The sequence below is a fragment of the Leuciscus leuciscus genome, assembly GCF_965113295.1.
Source record: "Leuciscus leuciscus genome assembly, chromosome: 1".
Classification (NCBI taxonomy): Eukaryota; Metazoa; Chordata; class Actinopteri; order Cypriniformes; family Leuciscidae; genus Leuciscus; species Leuciscus leuciscus.
The window spans coordinates 33,430,970-33,450,168 of NC_138725.1; the positions used below are offsets into that span (position 1 = coordinate 33,430,970).

General features: G+C 35.9%; 1 protein-coding gene and 1 long non-coding RNA gene across 3 annotated transcripts; one reads left to right on the forward strand and one right to left on the reverse strand.

Annotated features, from left to right (window-relative positions):
- Positions 1-373: 373 nt before the first annotated feature.
- On the reverse strand, positions 374-3,080 carry LOC309478031 (phospholipase A and acyltransferase 3-like). Its single transcript, XM_082141525.1, has 5 exons — positions 2,984-3,080; positions 2,720-2,838; positions 2,410-2,557; positions 728-972; positions 374-558 (listed from the first exon to the last, which is right to left on the reverse strand). Exons 1-5 carry the CDS (start codon positions 3,066-3,068, stop codon positions 550-552), a joined length of 606 nt encoding a protein of 201 aa, XP_081997651.1. The 5' UTR covers positions 3,069-3,080; the 3' UTR covers positions 374-549.
- A 4,716-nt stretch (positions 3,081-7,796) lies between these two features.
- On the forward strand, positions 7,797-9,502 carry LOC309478153. Of its 2 annotated transcripts, none has more exons than XR_014198836.1 (5): positions 7,797-7,836; positions 8,080-8,165; positions 8,318-8,462; positions 8,811-9,052; positions 9,299-9,502. It is a non-coding gene; the product is annotated as an uncharacterized lncRNA (long non-coding RNA). The 2 variants fall into 2 exon arrangements; XR_014198837.1 differs by having other exon boundaries at positions 7,821-7,942.
- Positions 9,503-19,199: the final 9,697 nt, after the last annotated feature.

Here is a 19,199-nt window from a genome sequence, read left to right on the forward strand (position 1 = left end):
TGGCACAGGATTAGTTCACCATTATTTACATCAATTCTCATTATCACATGTAGAAATATTAATACACAAATAACTGCCATCAATTATTTGATCTCAATCTGTTTTGGTTGATTCTCTTTCCCTTCAACCTCACCTTACTGCAACTTATACACAGATAAATAAAACAGCATTCATAGAACAGTTCCAGAGGAATCAGTTCCCAAAGAAATAGCCAAGTGTGAAACATACACTAAGGTTATGGGAAGGTTTGATGGGTATCATTACATTTCACTCTTCATACAGACACAAGCAGGGATGCAACTTTAAAAGGTGCGTTTACAGCTTAGCCATGCTGCATTTTTAACATTTGAAAAATGATGACAGACAGCAGATACAAATGCATGCTTATAGTTTAATATTAATCACATTCAAACTGATGATGAAGAAGACAGATTTAAAGAAACCCCTTTAAGTTAAAGAAACTGCTGTCTCAATGCCCAACTTGAGCTGAACTGGTCGCGTCGTCCTCAAGCCATGAAGAGAGAGTGTTCAGTCTTCTGTTTACTGTCCTTACTTGCACTGCATAAAGAAAACATGTATAAATGTTATTTTATGGAATATTTTATTATTATTATTAATATTATATTTATTATATTTTTTATTAGAATATTATTATATTTATTATTTGACATTTATCTGTGTAAAACATTCCACAAACACATTTCAGTTTTGATCACACACTTAGTACCTTGGGAAGCAGTTTTTTTCCGTAGCGCACATAGGCGAGTACATGTTCACAGTTGTTCGTGATTGGGTCCCACCACACACAGTTTTTGTGTAACTCCACAATTTCCTTTATCATATCATTTTTATTTATAGGGGTGTATCCTTTCCCGCTTTTGTCCTTGTCCAAGTAGTTAAACACCTCAGGCTTATCAGAGAGTTTACTCAATGTATCAAATACACAGACTGGTTTCTCGGATAGTTCGCCTCCTATTGGTAGAGAATCAGAGGTTCAGGGCCATTAGTTCTTTCTGTCAGGAAAAGTGTTCTGTTGTAGTTTAACCCTCAAATGCCATCGGGACAAATATATATATAAAAATATATATATTTATATATATTAGTTTCCTAAACAAACAAACACACAAACACACACACACACACACACACACACACAAATGGACTTGATTCAACAATGTAAAAAAAAAAAACCTTCCTTAATTGGTCCTTCATGGACAAAAGTGGGCACCCATCGGAAATGAATGGGAAATACTATAATTCAGAGCATTTTTGTATTTGTCCAATAAAAATCAATAAATCCAACACAATACAGATCATAAATGAAGGGATGAGCTTTTAACATTTTCAATGTGGCAAACACTCACACTCTTTCACACACACACACACACACACACACACACACACACACACACACACACACACACACACACACACACACACACACACACACACACACACACACACACACACACACACACACACACACACACACACACACACACACACACACACACACACACACACACACACACACACACACACACACACACACACACACACACACACACACACTTTTTAAAAAATGTGCCAGTCAACCACTGTGCAAAACACACACACACACACACACACACACACACACACACACACACACACACACACACACACACACACACACACACACACACACACACACACACACACACACTGCATTGTTTATTCTTATATGTTTGTTACCATTTGCTTTAATAAATTATTGTTACGTTTATTGTTTATTCTTACCTGTTCAGTACTTTTATTATTGAAATTGGATGGTTTTTGTTAGAAATAAATAATTACTCCGTCTCCTATTTTGTATTTTCCTTATAGCATGGTTATATTTGTCTTTATTGCAAGCATATTTTGGCATCTTTGTATTCTCACCAAACACAAATGTTTTTTTTTTTTTATGTTTTTTTTATTATTACACTTTTAACTTGTGATAAAATATAAAAATTAAGAAGTTAAGTTTGTTACAACAATGATTTATAGATTTCAGCCTATAAGCAGCCATTGAGCACTACAGCCATCTGAGGCTATTGATATTTGTACTTTTTTGCTATTTTTATATCATCATATGTCACCAGATGTTACCAAAGTCACCAATTTTAAAGTTTTGGCTCTCTTCCTGAAGTAAAAAAAAAAAAAAAAAACCTTTTTTTATTTTATCGAAGATAGTGATATGATTTTTTTATTTTATTTGGGAACACTTAAGACCTTCGTGCCCAAGTATGTCCACGAAGCACCAATTAAGGGCTGCTATTCGAAGGACGCTTGTGGAGTTCATGTAAAATATTGCTCAAAATTTAAGCATAAAACAGTTTTGACACTGTAAATGAAATCATGCAGTCTTGAATAATTATGTCTCTTTACCATATGCATAGAAAATGTCCTCATCATCTAATTTTTCTTTCAGCCCTTCAACCTTTCCCTTCCCCACGTATACAGACCAATGGATGTAGATGGGCAGATGTTTACCCGCAGAGGGAAACTCAATTGAAATTAGATCTCCAAAATTAAACTGAAAGACATAACAAATTAACATTATGTTTTAGGCAAAAATATGAATGTAAATTTCTCTGTGTTCAAGGATTTTAACTGCTAATCCTTTTACACATTTATGTTAGAAAGTTCACATTAAAAAGTGTCTGTATTTGTGTGGTCTGGCTAACTTCTTACAAACCTTTAGTTGGGCTTGGCAAAGAACAGGAGGAGCCAGTTGAAGAGCAAACATAGCTAAAAATACTTTTACCAACAATGCCATTATCATACCAGTGCTGGTCCTTTGCTGAATCCAAATTCCTTGAGGCACAGAATTTCATGTTAAGGAACGACTTTTGAATCACAGAACAGAGGACTGGTACTATTTTGGCACTATTTACAGCATTCATATGAACAATTTTGTATTGTTCCTGAGAACAAAGACACAACTATCTTGAAAACTTACCTTTAAGATGCCAGCCAGTATGTGCTGTAAGTGGAGATGACTTGTAAATTGCTGTAGGTTGGACTACTTTTAAGGACATAGTCATGCAACGTCACTTCTTCGGTTGACTGATAAGAAAATGAGAAAACGACGGTTGCCTGTGTTTATTGGTTTTTTTATTGGATCATTTGCATTTATTGGTTCATTTTGATAGTGCAATTTGGTCCAACCTCAAGATAGATACCTCTAAATGTAAAACTCTTCTGAATGATAGTGAAATACCTCTCTCATCAGATGTCTGTATCAGGGGACTGCAACTGCAGAGTTCAGCTCCAACTGTACAATGGAGTTGTAGTGTTAAATTAAATTAACAAGGCAAGTGATGATTGAGCATTCATGATGAAGACCTACTTTTTATACGCATGTTCTGGCTGTTCATTTACAGGACAACGGTGTTTTTGTGGCTTTAGGACGCAAACTTTGAAAACATGTACCGTTATCATCTCCGTGTAAACTTCAAAAACGCGAATCTGTGACGGCGTGCACATGTGTATTATGCGTTTAGTCTATATGTGCGTTTGAAAGACAAATAAGAACACAAACTACAACTTTCTTCAGACACAGTCTTAGATGAACTGAAGATAAAATACATTAACTCTCTCAAGATCTGATTAAACAACTCCACAAACAGCATTACCAGCTTCACTTATTAACCAGACTGACTTTATTTCTGTCAGACGTCTACAGAAGATCTTATTGAGAATTAACAGAGGTTTAGATGTTGATGTCTTATTGAAAATGTTTCGTTTGAGGTTCTTGTTATTGAATGTTATTGTTCTTGTTACTGAATTTTGTAACAAGATAATAGTTTTTTTTTTTTACAAATGTAATTTTATTCTGTTTGTTAATGTTTTTACTCAACATTTGTGCAGTTTTTGGAGAATTTATGATATCTTTTAAATTTCTATAAATAAATAAATAAATAAATATTTATTTAAATAAGCTTTTTACAAAAAAACAGCATTTGATGTAAAATTCACTTTATAAAAGACCCAGATTTCTAACTTTCATTCATGGGGATAACATGGATCATTTTAAATGGTTTAATGTAACATTTATGGTTTAATGTAACATTAAAAAATAAAAATAAAATCACTTTAACCACTAGATGGCCATAGAGCTCCACTATATGCTATTTGCTATTTGACTACCTGAAAGATATCTTCTCACAAGTTGGATTCAGTTGGATTCATATCTAAATATTATAAAATCACAATTATAACAAAAATAAAATATTTTTGTCAAAGTTTAGCATTTTTTTGTACTGAACCCCCCCCCCATAATTTTGACAAATTATAGCCCTACAAATGTTCCTGTGTGTGTGTGAGCGTGTGTGAGCGTGTGTGTGCGTGTGTGTGCGTGTGTGTGCGTGTGTGTGTGTGTGTGTGTGTGTGTGTGTGTGTGTGTGAGTGTGCACATTTTCAATGTGTCAGTGTCACCAATTTATTTTTGTGGTGGTACTGCATTTTGGATGATTTTATTTGACAAATGATAAGAGAACAGTTTTTATAGTCTCAAAAATGTATTCCTCTATATGTGTGTGTGTGTGTGTGTGTGTGTGTGTGTGTGTGTGTGTGTGTGTGTGTGTGTGTGTGTGTGTACGTACGCGTGTTGTGAGCAAAATAATTTAGCATTGTGGATGTTTTTTGCATTGGTGGAAGTGTGCCACTTTATTTGTGCCATTTCTGTCGATGTGTTCTGCGTTGTTTCTGATTTTGATGATGAATTTTGTCTATTTTGATTGCGGGGTCTCCAGAGACCCCGAAGACCACGAGTGTCACAATTTTTGTCACGCTAACATAAAAACAGATATCATTCCAATAAAATTTTTTTTTGTAGATCTAGAAAGTGTGGAGAGCCGTAGAAGGTTTCATACCATTTGGACAAAGGGAACATTTTTTTTATTTGAGCAAAAGTCATTTGGGGTCAAAAAGACCCCGTAAACCATCAGAGGGTTAATCAGCAACTGCAGGTGTTCATGGAGAACATTTCTGCATTAAAATAGTTTCTGCATTCAGAAGCAAAGCACGCTGGGAAATAGAAATCTGTTGTTAACTTATTTCATGAATGTGTGTGTATATGTATGTGTGTGAACATACAATCACATTTATATGGGAACATGTGGTGGTGGCGCAATGGATAAGACACATGCCTTTGGTGTGAGAGACCCGGGTTCGAATCCACTGTGAGACACCAATGTGTCCCTGAGCAAGACACTTAACCCCTAGTTGTTCCAGAGGCGTGCGACCTCTGACATGTATAGCAATTGTAAGTCGCTTTGGATAAAAGCGTCAGCTAAATGAATAAATGTAAATGTATATGGGAACATGTATGTGCAGAATATGTACAATAAAGGATAAAACTTTGTGAATATTACATGTAATGCTATTTTTGTCTTATTTTGTGTATATTTTATATTCACTAATATTGAAAAATATAAGCACTAGTTTCCCATATATGGAAATATAATATATCACGTAATATTTTGCAGTATATTCCCATATATTTTTGTTCCGTAAGGGTTCCTTGTTGTTTAATCAGTTGTTTAATCAGATCTTGAGAGATTTGATGTATTTTATCTTCAGTTGATTTCATCCAAGGCAGTGGCTGGAAGTAGTTCTTGTGTTTCTCTTTCCTTCAGTGATTCTGCTTGTTAACAGCAGGTGTTCATCAATAATGCACAATCATTATTCAATCACTTAATTATCTCATTACCTCCAACACTGATTAAGTGTTACATTAAACAGCCTGTAGTGTGCACACTAAGCAGTGTTAATTTCATCTGGGCAAACCCATGTGGGGCCTACATGGAAACTGGGGGCAAAACTGGCTGGGCTCCAGTTAGATAGCCCAGGTCAAACCCATTTGGGCCCCACATGGCTGTGCTGGCTGGGCCGTGCAGAGACGACTCGACGGCGGCGATATGTTATGCCCTAAATTAATACATGATTAACTAACTGACTAATTTTAACTAATTTCTAACTAATTTTTCTATGTACATTTCTGAAATGCACTTTCTGTAAAGCTGCTTTGAAACAATATGTATTGTGAAAAGCGCTATACAAATAAATTTGAATTGAATTGATATATTTGTAGACAAAGGTTTCAGCTAATGAACCATGTAAGGGAACATTATTTTATGAAAAAGTTTTTTGTTTTTCAAAATATTTACATTTATTCATATCATAATTTAATTTGTGTCAACTCCATCAGTAGCATGGAAATCATGCTATTTTAATTTGATACATCCAATAACAGTATAAATTAAAGCTGTAAGCAGTGATGAAAAGGGCCCTCGCACCCTTTAGGAAAAACAGAGCACGGTGGGCAGTATGTAAATATAGGAGGACTATGTCAAAGTAATTTGTATTTGCCACACTTCCTGCTACCAGCAGGTGGCGCTATTGCTATAACCAAATATGTGCATGGTCATGTGTTCAGGACTGGACTCTTATCAAACATGTGAAGTTTGGGGCAGATTGGACATTGTATGCCTGAGTTACTGCAGACTGTCTATGGTTGCCTAGCAACATCGGAACTGCAAGTAACATTAATATTGAACTTATCTGATCATGCATACATCACCAAAAGGGCGAAATTGGGTGTATGTTTGTCAGGCCGCCGAGGGTACACCCTTCGACGAAAACTCAAGATCTTCACAATTTAATGTCGCAAAGGCCTTAAGATTACACTCACCAAATTTGAAGAGGATCAGATCAAAACTGTAGGAGGAGTTTGTTAAAGTACAACATTAGGAAATGGCGAAAACTGCACAAAATCTGAGAGGAAGTTCAAAATAGCTGACTTCCTGTTGTGTTTAGGGCTATGCTCCAAGAGACTTTTTTGTAGGTATTGGGTCATTACATGTATGTACCAAATTTCATACCTGTACGTGAAACGTAGAGCCGGGGCAAAATGTAAGGGCAATAATTGAGCCATTTTGCCCCACCCAATTTTGAAAACCATATCACACGTAAATTTTCACCACTTCTGAAGCGTGCAAAGTTTCATGAGTTTTCGAGCATGTTTAGGCCCTCTAAAAAGCGATTCACTTTGGAGAAGGAGAAGGAGAAGGAGAAGGAGAAGGAGGAGAAGGAGAAGGAGAAGAAACGGAGCAAAAACAATAGGGTCCTCTCACCATCATTGCTCGGGCCCTAAATATTCAATTATGTAAGCATGTGGTGTTCAGTAAAGGAGTCATAAATGTATTCTCTACTTTTTTCTTATTTGACACTATAATGAACAATACAGCTCCTAAATTCCTTAATTCTCTTCCCTCCGTTTTTAATAAGCATATATAATGTCAGACATTATATAATTTTCAGTTGATGTTTTAATCTTTCAACACAATAAATTTAAAAAAATAATTAAATATTTCTTTCTGATTTTTATCAGACGAGTGGAAATCCACAAAATGTATATACATTCACACCAAATTATCATTGTGCTACTATGTTTTAACTGTTGCCTTTAAATGCAAATATAAAATGCAAATTTGGTAACGGGGCCCAGTATTACTATCACTCAGTAGAGTTTTGCATTTAGTGCCATTTATCTTGTGGTTGGCTGGACCAAAGATATTCATGTAAAATTAACCACATTTTACAACAAAGCAAACAGAAGCGTGCACTGTGAGAATATACTTTAATTTATTAATTTTAGACAAGAGTGGATATATCTTATTTTCTTATCAGTCAACTGAAGAGATGACGTTGCACGGCAATGTCCTTAAAAGTAGTCGGACCTACGGCAATTCACATCTTTTGTCCTCTGCCAGCCTGTCTGTTTCTGGCACACCTACTGGCATCTTACAGGTATGGTTTTGGAAAGTTTTATTTGAAGGATTTATTGTCATGAGGAACCAGCCCATTATCTGAGCAGGGTTTCCTGAACTGGGGGTCACCAAGCTTATGATTTCAGGTGTATATGCCTCATCAAATGATCTGTGCTGTAAACACAAATGTTTCCTAGCTGAGCATCATCCGTAATGATATAACATGACACTTAATAATTTTTCTTGCTCTAATTCTTAACATGTCATATTAACATGCCTCAAGGAACGTGAATGATGCGAGGGACAAGCACTGGTACGATGATAAGGATATTGTTCGTGTTTTGGGCTACATTTGCTCCGACTCAACAAGTGAGATGATAGCAGACCACACATATATACACACATATCTTTGAATTCTAACATAAATGTGTGCAAGAATTAGCTGCTAAAATCCTTGAGATATACATTTGTATTCATAATTTTGCCTGAAATAATGTTTTTTTTTTTCTTCTGTTTCTCAGTCTAGATTTGGGGATATCATTTCAGTTGCTAGATTTCACATAAACGGAAAGCCTTTATACACCCACTGGGCTTTGTACGTGGGGCTAGGTCCTGTTGAAGGCCTGAACGGAAAAAACAATGACCAAGACATTTTCCATATAACTAGTAAGCATGGGTTTTCAAACTGTAGTCCAGGGACACCCAGAAACTCACAGGGATAATCTGTGGATAATCTGAAAGGGAAAGAAAGGTTTTACAAAATGCATTTTTTGGGCAGTCAAAGTTAACTGAATAATTGGTTTACACATTTAACATTACTGAGTTGCTATCACATATTTTCTCAGACAGTATTAACCAAAAAGTTTGAAAACCCCTTGTGTAAAAATAGTGTATGAATACATTTAGAGCTAGACAATCAATGTAAACCTATGTGCCAAAATCATTATTATTTAATTGGAAATGAATGTACTAACTAATTGAAATATTTCTTTACCATCTGTTCTACCTCAATAGGTACCGTAATGACCAGGTCGTTGTCTATTGGTGCATTTGGTCGAAGTGGAAACAACAATTATATTGTGTCCAACTACCTTGACATAGACGAAAATGGGAATAACCGTCCGATCAGTGATAGAGCAGAAATTATACGGAGAATAAATGAGTTAAATCATCAAACTGGGAGGTGGAAGCCATTATCGCATAACTGTGAGCATGTAGCCACTTCAATTCGCTACGGATTTCAACACTGTGAACAGGTAGGCTAATTAATATTCGGTCAATTAGAATATGTGTGTTAGTTGTAATGAGTGTAACTGTCATGCTGTGCTTACTTTGGCTGGTGTGAATGTGTGATATTTTAAGTTGCATTTTTGTACAGGGTTGATGTAACTGTGATATATAGTGAGAGACAGTTAATATATTTAAATAAAAGCATCTACTCTAACTGACGAATGATAAAAGAAAGAAAAAAAAAGTCTGTCTTTGGTTTCTCCCCTTGACAGAGAGGAACCTGGTTGGGACTAAAATTAAGTTCATGGTTTCAAAATGGACCAAATAACAGGCCAGGGAAACGCTCTCTCATGGACCTGTTGGACCGTGACTCAAGTCTGGCTGCTGCCGGGGCATGAGACTGTTCTCGTCCTCAGTGTGTCTTCTTTATCCTCAGTGAAAATGGGATATACATCTACATAATAAACTATAAGCATGCATCACGTCTGCTGTCTGTCATAATATTCCAACTGACTGCTTTGCCTCTGAAAAGAGGAAACTTTAACTTTACAATTTTTATGATTCCCCCCACTACTTGTAGCAAAAAAAAAAAAAGTAATTATTATTTTATGTTTTTATAAAAAGAAAATGGAAGTGATTTATGTATTCAGGAGAGGGCCTGGCCAAAACAACAAACAGGGGGGTTACCAACAACTAAGAAGGGAACTAAATGACCGATAAAAAGAAGAAAAAAAAAAGGCTTCCCTCTACTCCCTAACTAAACAAAAAAACAGGGATAAACATTTAGTATTTCAAAAGGAAACACCACCCTCTCCCCACAGTTTCTGATAAAACAAAAACAAATAACTCATGAGAGATACTATACCGGTACGATGGTCAAAAGAAAAGTTACTATACCTGATAGAAAAAAAAATGCCACAACACTGTAAAGTCACATGAGCGCAAAACCACAAAGTGTGCATAGTAATAATAACACACAAGTGTCCACCCCCAATAACCTTTGCTACACAAGTCTGGTGCAGGGGAGCGGTGAATCTCCCTAAAGCAGTTCTTCCTTAATTATATGGGTTTCATCTGTGGCTAATTCACTGCAAGACTAGAGTGAGGGAGAAATACAGCGGCTGTGTCTGAAAAATGATAAACGTTGCCTTCGGAGGACGCATTATAAGGGTATGTTTACAAGTTGACAACGATATGCTTAAACGGAGAAGTTTTTCCTTTGAGTTTTCCGCGTACAGACGACACCATTGTCAAAATGATCCTCATTCACACGGATCCGCGAAAAAAGCAAAAAATGCTGTATTCTGCTGTCAGGCCATTAGATGGTGATGAAACACTATAGACTGAACACGTAATACGCATGTGCATGATGTCATCATCTTCAGAGATTCAGGTTTTTGTTGTTTACACGGAGACCGTTTTCAAAAATATCCTTTTTGAAAACTGTTTTCAAAAGTTTGCGTTTTCAGCCACCCAAAACGCTGTTGTCGTGTAAACGAGCGTCCAAAACGCATAAAAAACAGCCCTATGGTGTAAACAGCCCTTGGAATCCAACGTCAGCTTAATTTCTGTCTCTGTCATCTGAGGGCTGTTTCATTAAAGACGCTAAGAAAAGCGGGATTAAACTCCAAAACCCGACTTGAATGAACCTAGCAAATAAGTTGGGGCTAAAGCGGTTTCATAAAAGGTAATTGAAGTTCATGCAATCCCACTAATTTTATCCAGGTTTATCTAGTCTAGATATTTGCATGTGCACACGTTTCTGAAGCATATGGAAGCCCGTTTCCGCCACATTGAGTAAAAAAAATAAAGATTCTTTAAGTCATAATTATGAGAAACTTTCTCATAATAATGACTTAGTTTCTCATTATTACGAGATGTTAAGTCATTATTATGAGAAAGTTTCTCATTATTACGAGAAAGTTTCTCATTATTACGAGATGTTAAGTCATAATTATGAGAAAGTTTCTCATAATAATGACTTAACATCTCGTAATAATGAGAAACTTTCTCGAAATAATGACTTAACATCTCGTAATAATGAGAAACTTTCTCATAATTATGACTTAACATCTCGTAATAATGAGAAACTTTCTCGTAATAATGAGAAACTTTCTCATAATAATGACTTTTTCTCGCACTTCTACGCATGCGCAAAGCAGCGGAGCAGAAGGGCGTGCCGCACTAGCGACATCCGCTGGTTAAAGCCGTGTAAATGCATCACAGCAAACATGGCACGCTCTGCAGTGAATAACATTAAAGCAGCACTCAGTAGCTTCGGGACTTCTTCGCTGTATTCTCGCTTTTTGCTCGCAGGTTTCTCTCTAGAGCTCCCCCCACAGCTTCGGAATAGATATTTGACAACACTGTCGTAAAAACTTGTTGTTGATTCTCAGACACCAGAGGCTATAGATCAACGACATCAAAGCAGATGGGACGTTCTTTAAAACGTCTTCTTCATTCGGGTTCGGACAGCGTGAGGGAGCGCAATAATGACAGCATTTTAGCAGATTTCTTTTGGCCGTAAAGCAATTGTTTACATCGCGAGACCTGATATCACGCGAGACTTCCTGACGCAGCGGCGGGCGGCCCGCCGGCTCAAAGTTGCAAGTGCGTATTTTCCGCTCACGGGCACCAGGGGGGTGCGAAACGACCACCATTCAACCCGAAATAAGTAATATAACCATTCCAATGACTCCGAAGCTGTTCAGTTAAGGTAAAAAAAGTTACTTAGTTCACCTTTAATGATAAATAATCAGTGTATGAGACGGGCTTCCATACTAGATAGTCTTTTATTCATTTGTAATATTAATTTGTATTTTTGTGTATGAACAAGTAGCAATACAGAAGGGTGATCCATGGATTTGAAATAGATGGAGGAATGATAAGACAGCACACCTTTCCAAATCTGTTTAAGAACACTTCATCTGGAAATCTGTGTAGGGGTCCATTCATACAGAACGCGCTTTTTCATTGCTTTTCTAGGCATACGCGCACTAGACGGACGTTGCGCTCGCTCTTCTGCAGCGTCTCGCGCATGACACGGCGTTCTAAAAACGCGGCGCTCAATTGAAAAGAAGTTCAGCTTTTAAAAACACGTCTCAAGACCTTGCGTTTTCCCCCATTCCACTGCCCACTTATGTGTAAATGTCCCCAAAGTCATAAACATCTTAAAGGTGATTTCTGTAGGCCTATATATCTTCCAGATGAACCTGCACATAATATCCGCAATATCTGCAAAATACGTGTTATATTAACACACATACCCATATATTTTATGATGAAGATGTTACACTTAAACTTGACGAATAAATGTAATATTCCAACTTTAATCTGATAGTTTTGTAAATTCATGTAACAATTTCCATCGGTGTGCACAAGCAGGCGTCCTTCGTTACCATGGTAACCGTCCTGCTTCTGCATTCCACTTTCACACCTTATCGTGCGCATGGAAAAGTATGGAAGATATAGGCCTACTGATGATGTTATTTAATGATACTACAGATTGCACTTAGTAGATCACACTGACTTTAATGAAAACAACTGTTTTGCAGAGCGTGCCATGTTTGCTGTGATAGTGTGATGCATTTACACGGCTTTGACCAGCGGATGTCGCTTGTGTGGCACGCCCTTCTGCTCTGCGCATGCGTAGAAGTGCGAGAAAATAAGTAATTATTACGAGAAAGTTTCTCATTATTATGAGATGTTAAGTCATTATTTCGAGCAAGTTTCTCATTATTACGAGAACGTTTCTCATTATTACGAGATGTTAAGTCATTATTTCGAGAAAGTTTCTCATTATTACGAGATGTTAAGTTCATTACGAGATGTTAAGTCATTATTACGAGAACGTTTCTCATTATTACAAGAAAGTTTCTCATTATTACGAGATATTTGTCATAACATCTCAAAATAATGAGAAACTTTCTCGTAATTAAGTCATTATTTCAAGAAAGTTTCTCATTATTATGAGATGTTAAGTCATTATTATGAGAAAGTTTCTCATTATTATGAGATGTTAAGTCATTATTATGAGAAAGTTTCTCATTATTATGACTTAAAGAATCTTTTTTTTTTTACTCAACGTGGCGGAAACGGGCTTCCATAGTAGCAGCCCTAGAGGTCGATCTAAATCAAATCGATCCACCATCAAACAGCGTATATTTTTGTGCTGTTTTATGCATTTGAGACATGGTGTTTTTCAAAACTTACATTTCACAGGAATATTCTCCTTAGAAAGTCAATCAAATATTTCCATTTTGCTGCTAAACTTCACACTGAAAGAGCGCTGCTGCGCACATGCGCGCCAAATAGGAGCACAATAATTCTGACTAAAATATACATGCTTGGAAAATTCATATGCGATATTTTATAACCCCAGAATTTGTTTCTTACTATAATGATTTATCTTTAGGATGTTGGATAAGTTGCGGTGAACTTATAGCTCATTACACTCATAGCTATGGAAGCCCGTTTCCGCCACGTTGAGTAAAAAAAAAAAAGATTATTTAAGTCATAATAATGAGAAACTTTCTCATAATAATGACTTAACATCTCATAATAATGATAAACTTTCTCGTAATAATGACTTAACATCTCGTAATAATGAGAAACTTTCTCGTAATAATGACTTAAAGGAGAAGTTCACTTTTAAAAAAAACTTTTGCTGATAATTTACTCACCCCCATGTCATCCAAGATGTCCATGTCTTTCTTTCTTCAGTCGAAAAGAAATTAAGGTTTTTGATGAAAACATTCCAGGATTTTTTCACATATTATGGATTCCATTGGGACCCAAACGGTTCAAGGTCCAAATGACAGTTTCATTGCCGCTTCAAAGGGCTTTAAACGATACCAGACGATGAATAAGGGTCTTATCTAGCGAAACGATCGGTCATTTCAAAAATAAAATAAAAAGTTGACGTTTTATAAGCACAAATGTTCGGCTTGCTCTGTTCTGTGATGCGCGTTCGTGACGTCACGTAATACGCAATTACGTTGAAAAGGTCACGCTTGAAAAATTGAAGAAAATGTTCTTTTTGGCTTTTTAATATTAAAACACTCAGGATGCGCACACGAAATGGGCATTTTAAACGATAAACTGACACAAATACATTTGAAAATGTTTATATGGTCCTCCTTCCGCACATTTGTAAACACATCAAACTTGACCTTTTCAACGTAATTGCGTATTACGTGACGTCACGAACGCGCATCACAGAACAGAGCAAGGCGAACATTTGTGCTTATAAAACGTCAACTTTTTATTTTATTTTTGAAATGACCGATCGTTTCGCTAGATAAGACCCTTATTCATCGTCTGGTATCGTTTAAAGCCCTTTGAAGCGGCAATGAAACTGTCATTTGGACCTTGAACCGTTTGGGTCCCAATGGAATCCATAATATGTGGAAAAATCCTGGAATGTTTTCATCAAAAACCTTAATTTCTTTTCGACTGAAGAAAGAAAGACATGGACATCTTGGATGACATGGGGGTGAGTAAATTATCAGCAAAAGTTTTTTCAAAAGTGAACTTCTCCTTTAAACATCTCGTAATAATGAGAAACTTTCTCGTAATAATGACTTAAACATCTCGTAATAATGAGAAACTTTCTCGTAATAATGACTTAAACATCTCGTAATAATGAGAAACTTTCTCGTAATAATGACTTAGTTTCTCATTATTACGAGATGTTAAGTCATTATTACGAGAAAGTTTCTCATTATTACGAGATGTTTAAGTCATTATTACGAGAAAGTTTCTCATTATTACGAGATTTTAAGTCATTATTACGAGAAAGTTTCTCATTATTACGAGAAAGTTTCTCATTATTACGAGATGTTTAAGTCATTATTACGAGAAAGTTTCTCATTATTACGAGATGTTTTCTCGTAATAATGACTTAAACATCTCGTAATAATGAGAAACTTTCTCGTAATAATGACTTAAACATCTCGTAATAATGAGAAACTTTCTCGTAATAATGAGAAACTTTCTCGAAATAATGACTTAAAATCTCGTAATAATGAGAAGCTTTCTCGAAATAATGACTTAACATCTCGTAATAATGAGAAACTTTCTCGAAATAATGACTTAACATCTCGTAATAATGAGAAACTTTCTCGAAATAATGACTTATTTATTCGCACTTCTACGCATGCGCAAAGCAGCGGAACAGAAGGGCGTGCCGCACTAGCGACATCCGCTGGTCAAAGCCGTGTAAATGCATCACAGCAAACATGGCACGCTCTGCAAAACAGTTGTTTTCATTAAAGTCAGTGTGATCTACTAAGTGCAATCTGTAGTATCATTAAATAACATCATCAGTAGGCCTATATCTTCCATACTTTTCCATGCACACGATAAGGTGTGAAAGTGGAATGCAGAACCAGGACGGTTACCATGTAAAGAAGGACGCCTGCTTGTGCACAGCGATGGAAATTGTTACATGAATTTACAAAACTATCAGATTAAAGTTGGAATATTACATTTATTCGTCAAGTTTAAGTGTAACATCTTCATAAAATATATGGGTATGTGTGTTAATATAACACGTATTTTGCAGATGCTTCTAGGATATTTGATGTGCAGGTTCATCTGGAAGATATCAATACAGAAATCACCTTTAAGATGTCTTAAAACGCAAGGTCTTGAGACGTGTTTTTAAAAGCTGAACTTCTTTTCAATTGAGCGCCGCGTTTTTAGAACGCCGTGTCATGCGCGAAACGCTGCAGAAGAGCGAGCGAGCGTCCGTCTAGTGCGCATATATGCCTAGAAAAGCAATGAAAAAGCGCGTACTGTATGAACGGACCCTTACACAGATTTCCAGATAAGTGTTCTTAAACAGATTTGGAAAGGTGTGCTGTCCTATCATTCCTCCATCTATTTGAAATCCATGGATCACCCTTCTGTGTTGCTGCTTGTTCATACACAAAAATACAAATGAATATTACAAATGAATAAAAGACTATCTATGGAAGCCCGTCTCATATATTGATCATTTATCATTAATGTTATTCACTGCAGAGCGTGCCATGTTTGCTGTGATGCATTTACACGGCTTTAACCAGCGGATGTCGCTAGTGTGGCACGCCCTTCTGCTCCGCTGCTTTGCGCATGCGTAGAAGTGCGAGAAAATAAGTCATTATTACGAGAAAGTTTCTCATTATTACGAGATGTTAAGTCATTATTATGAGAAAGTTTCTCATTATTACGAGATGTTAAGTCATTATTACGAGAAAGTTTCTCATTATTACGAGATGTTAAGTCATTATTACGAGAAAGTTTCTCATTATTACGAGATGTCAAGTCATTATTACGAGAAAGTTTCTCATTATTACGAGAAACTTTCTCATTATTACGAGATGTTAAGTCATTATTATGAGAAAGTTTCTCATTATTACGAGAAACTTTCTCATTATTACGAGATGTTAAGTCATTATTACGAGAAAGTTTCTCATTATTATGACTTAAAGAATCTTAATTTTTTTACTCAATGTGGCGGAAACGGGCTTCCATACATAGCATATATTTTATACTTAAAATAAATTTAAAACAAAAATGAACAGAAGTAATTCAAGGAAGACCTTTCTAAGAAAACAAATATAATAAAGATACAAAATAAAGTTTTGGTTTTAGGACCTAAGCTTAACAAAGTTGACTTATACTTATTTAGAATGCTGAGAATTACAGCTTTTAATGCAATAATAAAATTTTTTTTTTTTTTTTTTTTGAGAAAGCAAAAATCCCCAGTTTTACATGGTTGGTTAGATTTAGTTTATACAGTTCACTATGGAGAGGATAACATGAAATTAAGAGCAAAAGTATACATTTTGAAAAGACAACTCTAAAATCAAAGAATATTCCATAAAATAAAGGAATACATATTATATTAATTACCCTCCCTCCCTTTTAATTCTAGTTATTTGTTATTTTATTTATTTACTTATTTAATATTGTTATCACTTGGTATTTAAATAATATTACTTGAAAATAACTTATTAGGAATTATGTGTCATTATAAGTGTTTGATATAAATATGTGACTGTTTATTTTTTATTAATATTTATTTACCAATTAGTTTTCTTTTTTTCTTTTTCATATGTAAAAGTGTCTAAATATGTACTTATTGGTTATTGATCTAATTATGTGTTTTTTATGTGTTGGTGGGTATCATCACAAAAGGAAAAAAGTAGAAGGAAAAAGTAAGGAATTATTATTGGGGGAAAATATTATTTAAAGAAACTGTCCATTTGTATGATTGTGTTAAATGTGTTTGAATTGAAATACATAATAAAGTACATCAAATATATAGCCTATATGCTAAAATATTTGTTGTTGGACATTAGATGTGCCTTATTTAGAATTTTAAATCTACAATTAAGTGTATTTTTATGATAACTGTAAAGGGACTATTGTGATGGGGTAAATCAAATGTAGTCTAATATACCGTAGGCCAATTAATAAGCTCAGACTCATCTTACCAGTTAAAATGTATACTGTGCTTTTGTAATTATTTATTTTAAATTTTGTGATTTTAACTTCTGCTTTAAAAAGCTTCTTTTTTTTAAGATTGTAATTTTCTAATGTTCTTCTAATAACCATAAAATGTACTACAGCTGGCAAACAAAACCAGAGCGAAATGCATTCATAAATCAAATCTAATTAAATCTTGGGCACAAAACAATGATACATGATACAAGACCTACAAACGTGTTAAATTATATTGTATAATAACAATTTAAAGAATAATAATACATTGTATATATATATATATATATACACACACACACTCACCTAAAGGATTATTAGGAACACCTGTTCAATTTCTCATTAATGCAATTATCTAATCAACCGATCACATGGCAGTTGCTTCAATGCATTTAGGGGTGTGGTCCTGGTCAAGACAATCTCCTGAACTCCAAACTGAATGTCAGAATGGGAAAGAAAGTTGATTTAAGCAATTTTGAGCGTGGCATGGTTGTTGGTGCCAGACGGGCCGGTCTGAGTATTTCACAATCTGCTCAGTTACTGGGATTTTCACGCACAAAGAATGGTGTGAAAAGGGAAAAACATCCAGTATGCGGCAGTCCTGTGGGCGAAAATGCCTTGTTGATGCTAGAGGTCAGAGGAGAATGGGCCGACTGATTCAAGCTGATAGAAGAGCAACTTTGACTGAAATAACCACTCGTTACAACCGAGGTATGCAGCAAAGCATTTGTGAAGCCACAACACGCACAACCTTGAGGCGGATGGGCTACAACAGCAGAAGACCCCACCGGGTACCACTCATCTCCACTACAAATAGGAAAAAGAGGCTACAATTTGCACGAGCTCACCAAAATTGGACAGTTGAAGACTGGAAAAATGTTGCCTGGTCTGATGAGTCTCGATTTCTGTTGAGACATTCAGATGGTAGAGTCAGAATTTGGCGTAAACAGAATGAGAACATGGATCCATCATGCCTTGTTACCACTGTGCAGGCTGGTGGTGGTGGTGTAATGGTGTGGGGGATTTTTTCTTGGCACACTTTAGGCCCCGTTTAAATGCCACGGCCTACCTGAGCATTGTTTCTGACCATGTCCATCCCTTTATGACCACCATGGCATGTACCCATCCTCTGATGCCTACTTCCAGCAGGATAATGTAGGGCTGGGCGATATGTCGCATGACATTGTTAGGCGCATCTCGTCAGTAAAGCCGGTTCCTTGATTAGTAGTAAATTGCCTTCACCTGCTTTCAGATGGAGCGGCATTTACTACACAGCAAAAACTCCAGTGTTAAATTAACACTCCTGGGAGTGTTTATGAGTCCACACTCAAGAGTGTTAAAGTTAATGAGATAATTAAGTGATTAATTTAGTGATGATTGAGCATTATTGAAAACACAACCTGATGTTAACAAGCAGAATCACAGAAGGAGAAGATCTCAAATTGTAAGCCACCGTTATGGTGATCATTGTTTGCTTTAGTTGGACTCTTGGCCCTTATACATTCACTTTAAATTTAATTTGTCTGCTATTATTGATTTACAACAGTCAAATGAACAAAGAAAAGTGTGATCTGATAGTGTTGGTTATGGTTTGGCATAATCATGTTGTGATCTGAAAATTGAAACTTATTGAGATAGTTTGGTTTAACTTGTTAGCAGCAGCTTTGTGATTCTACAGCATAC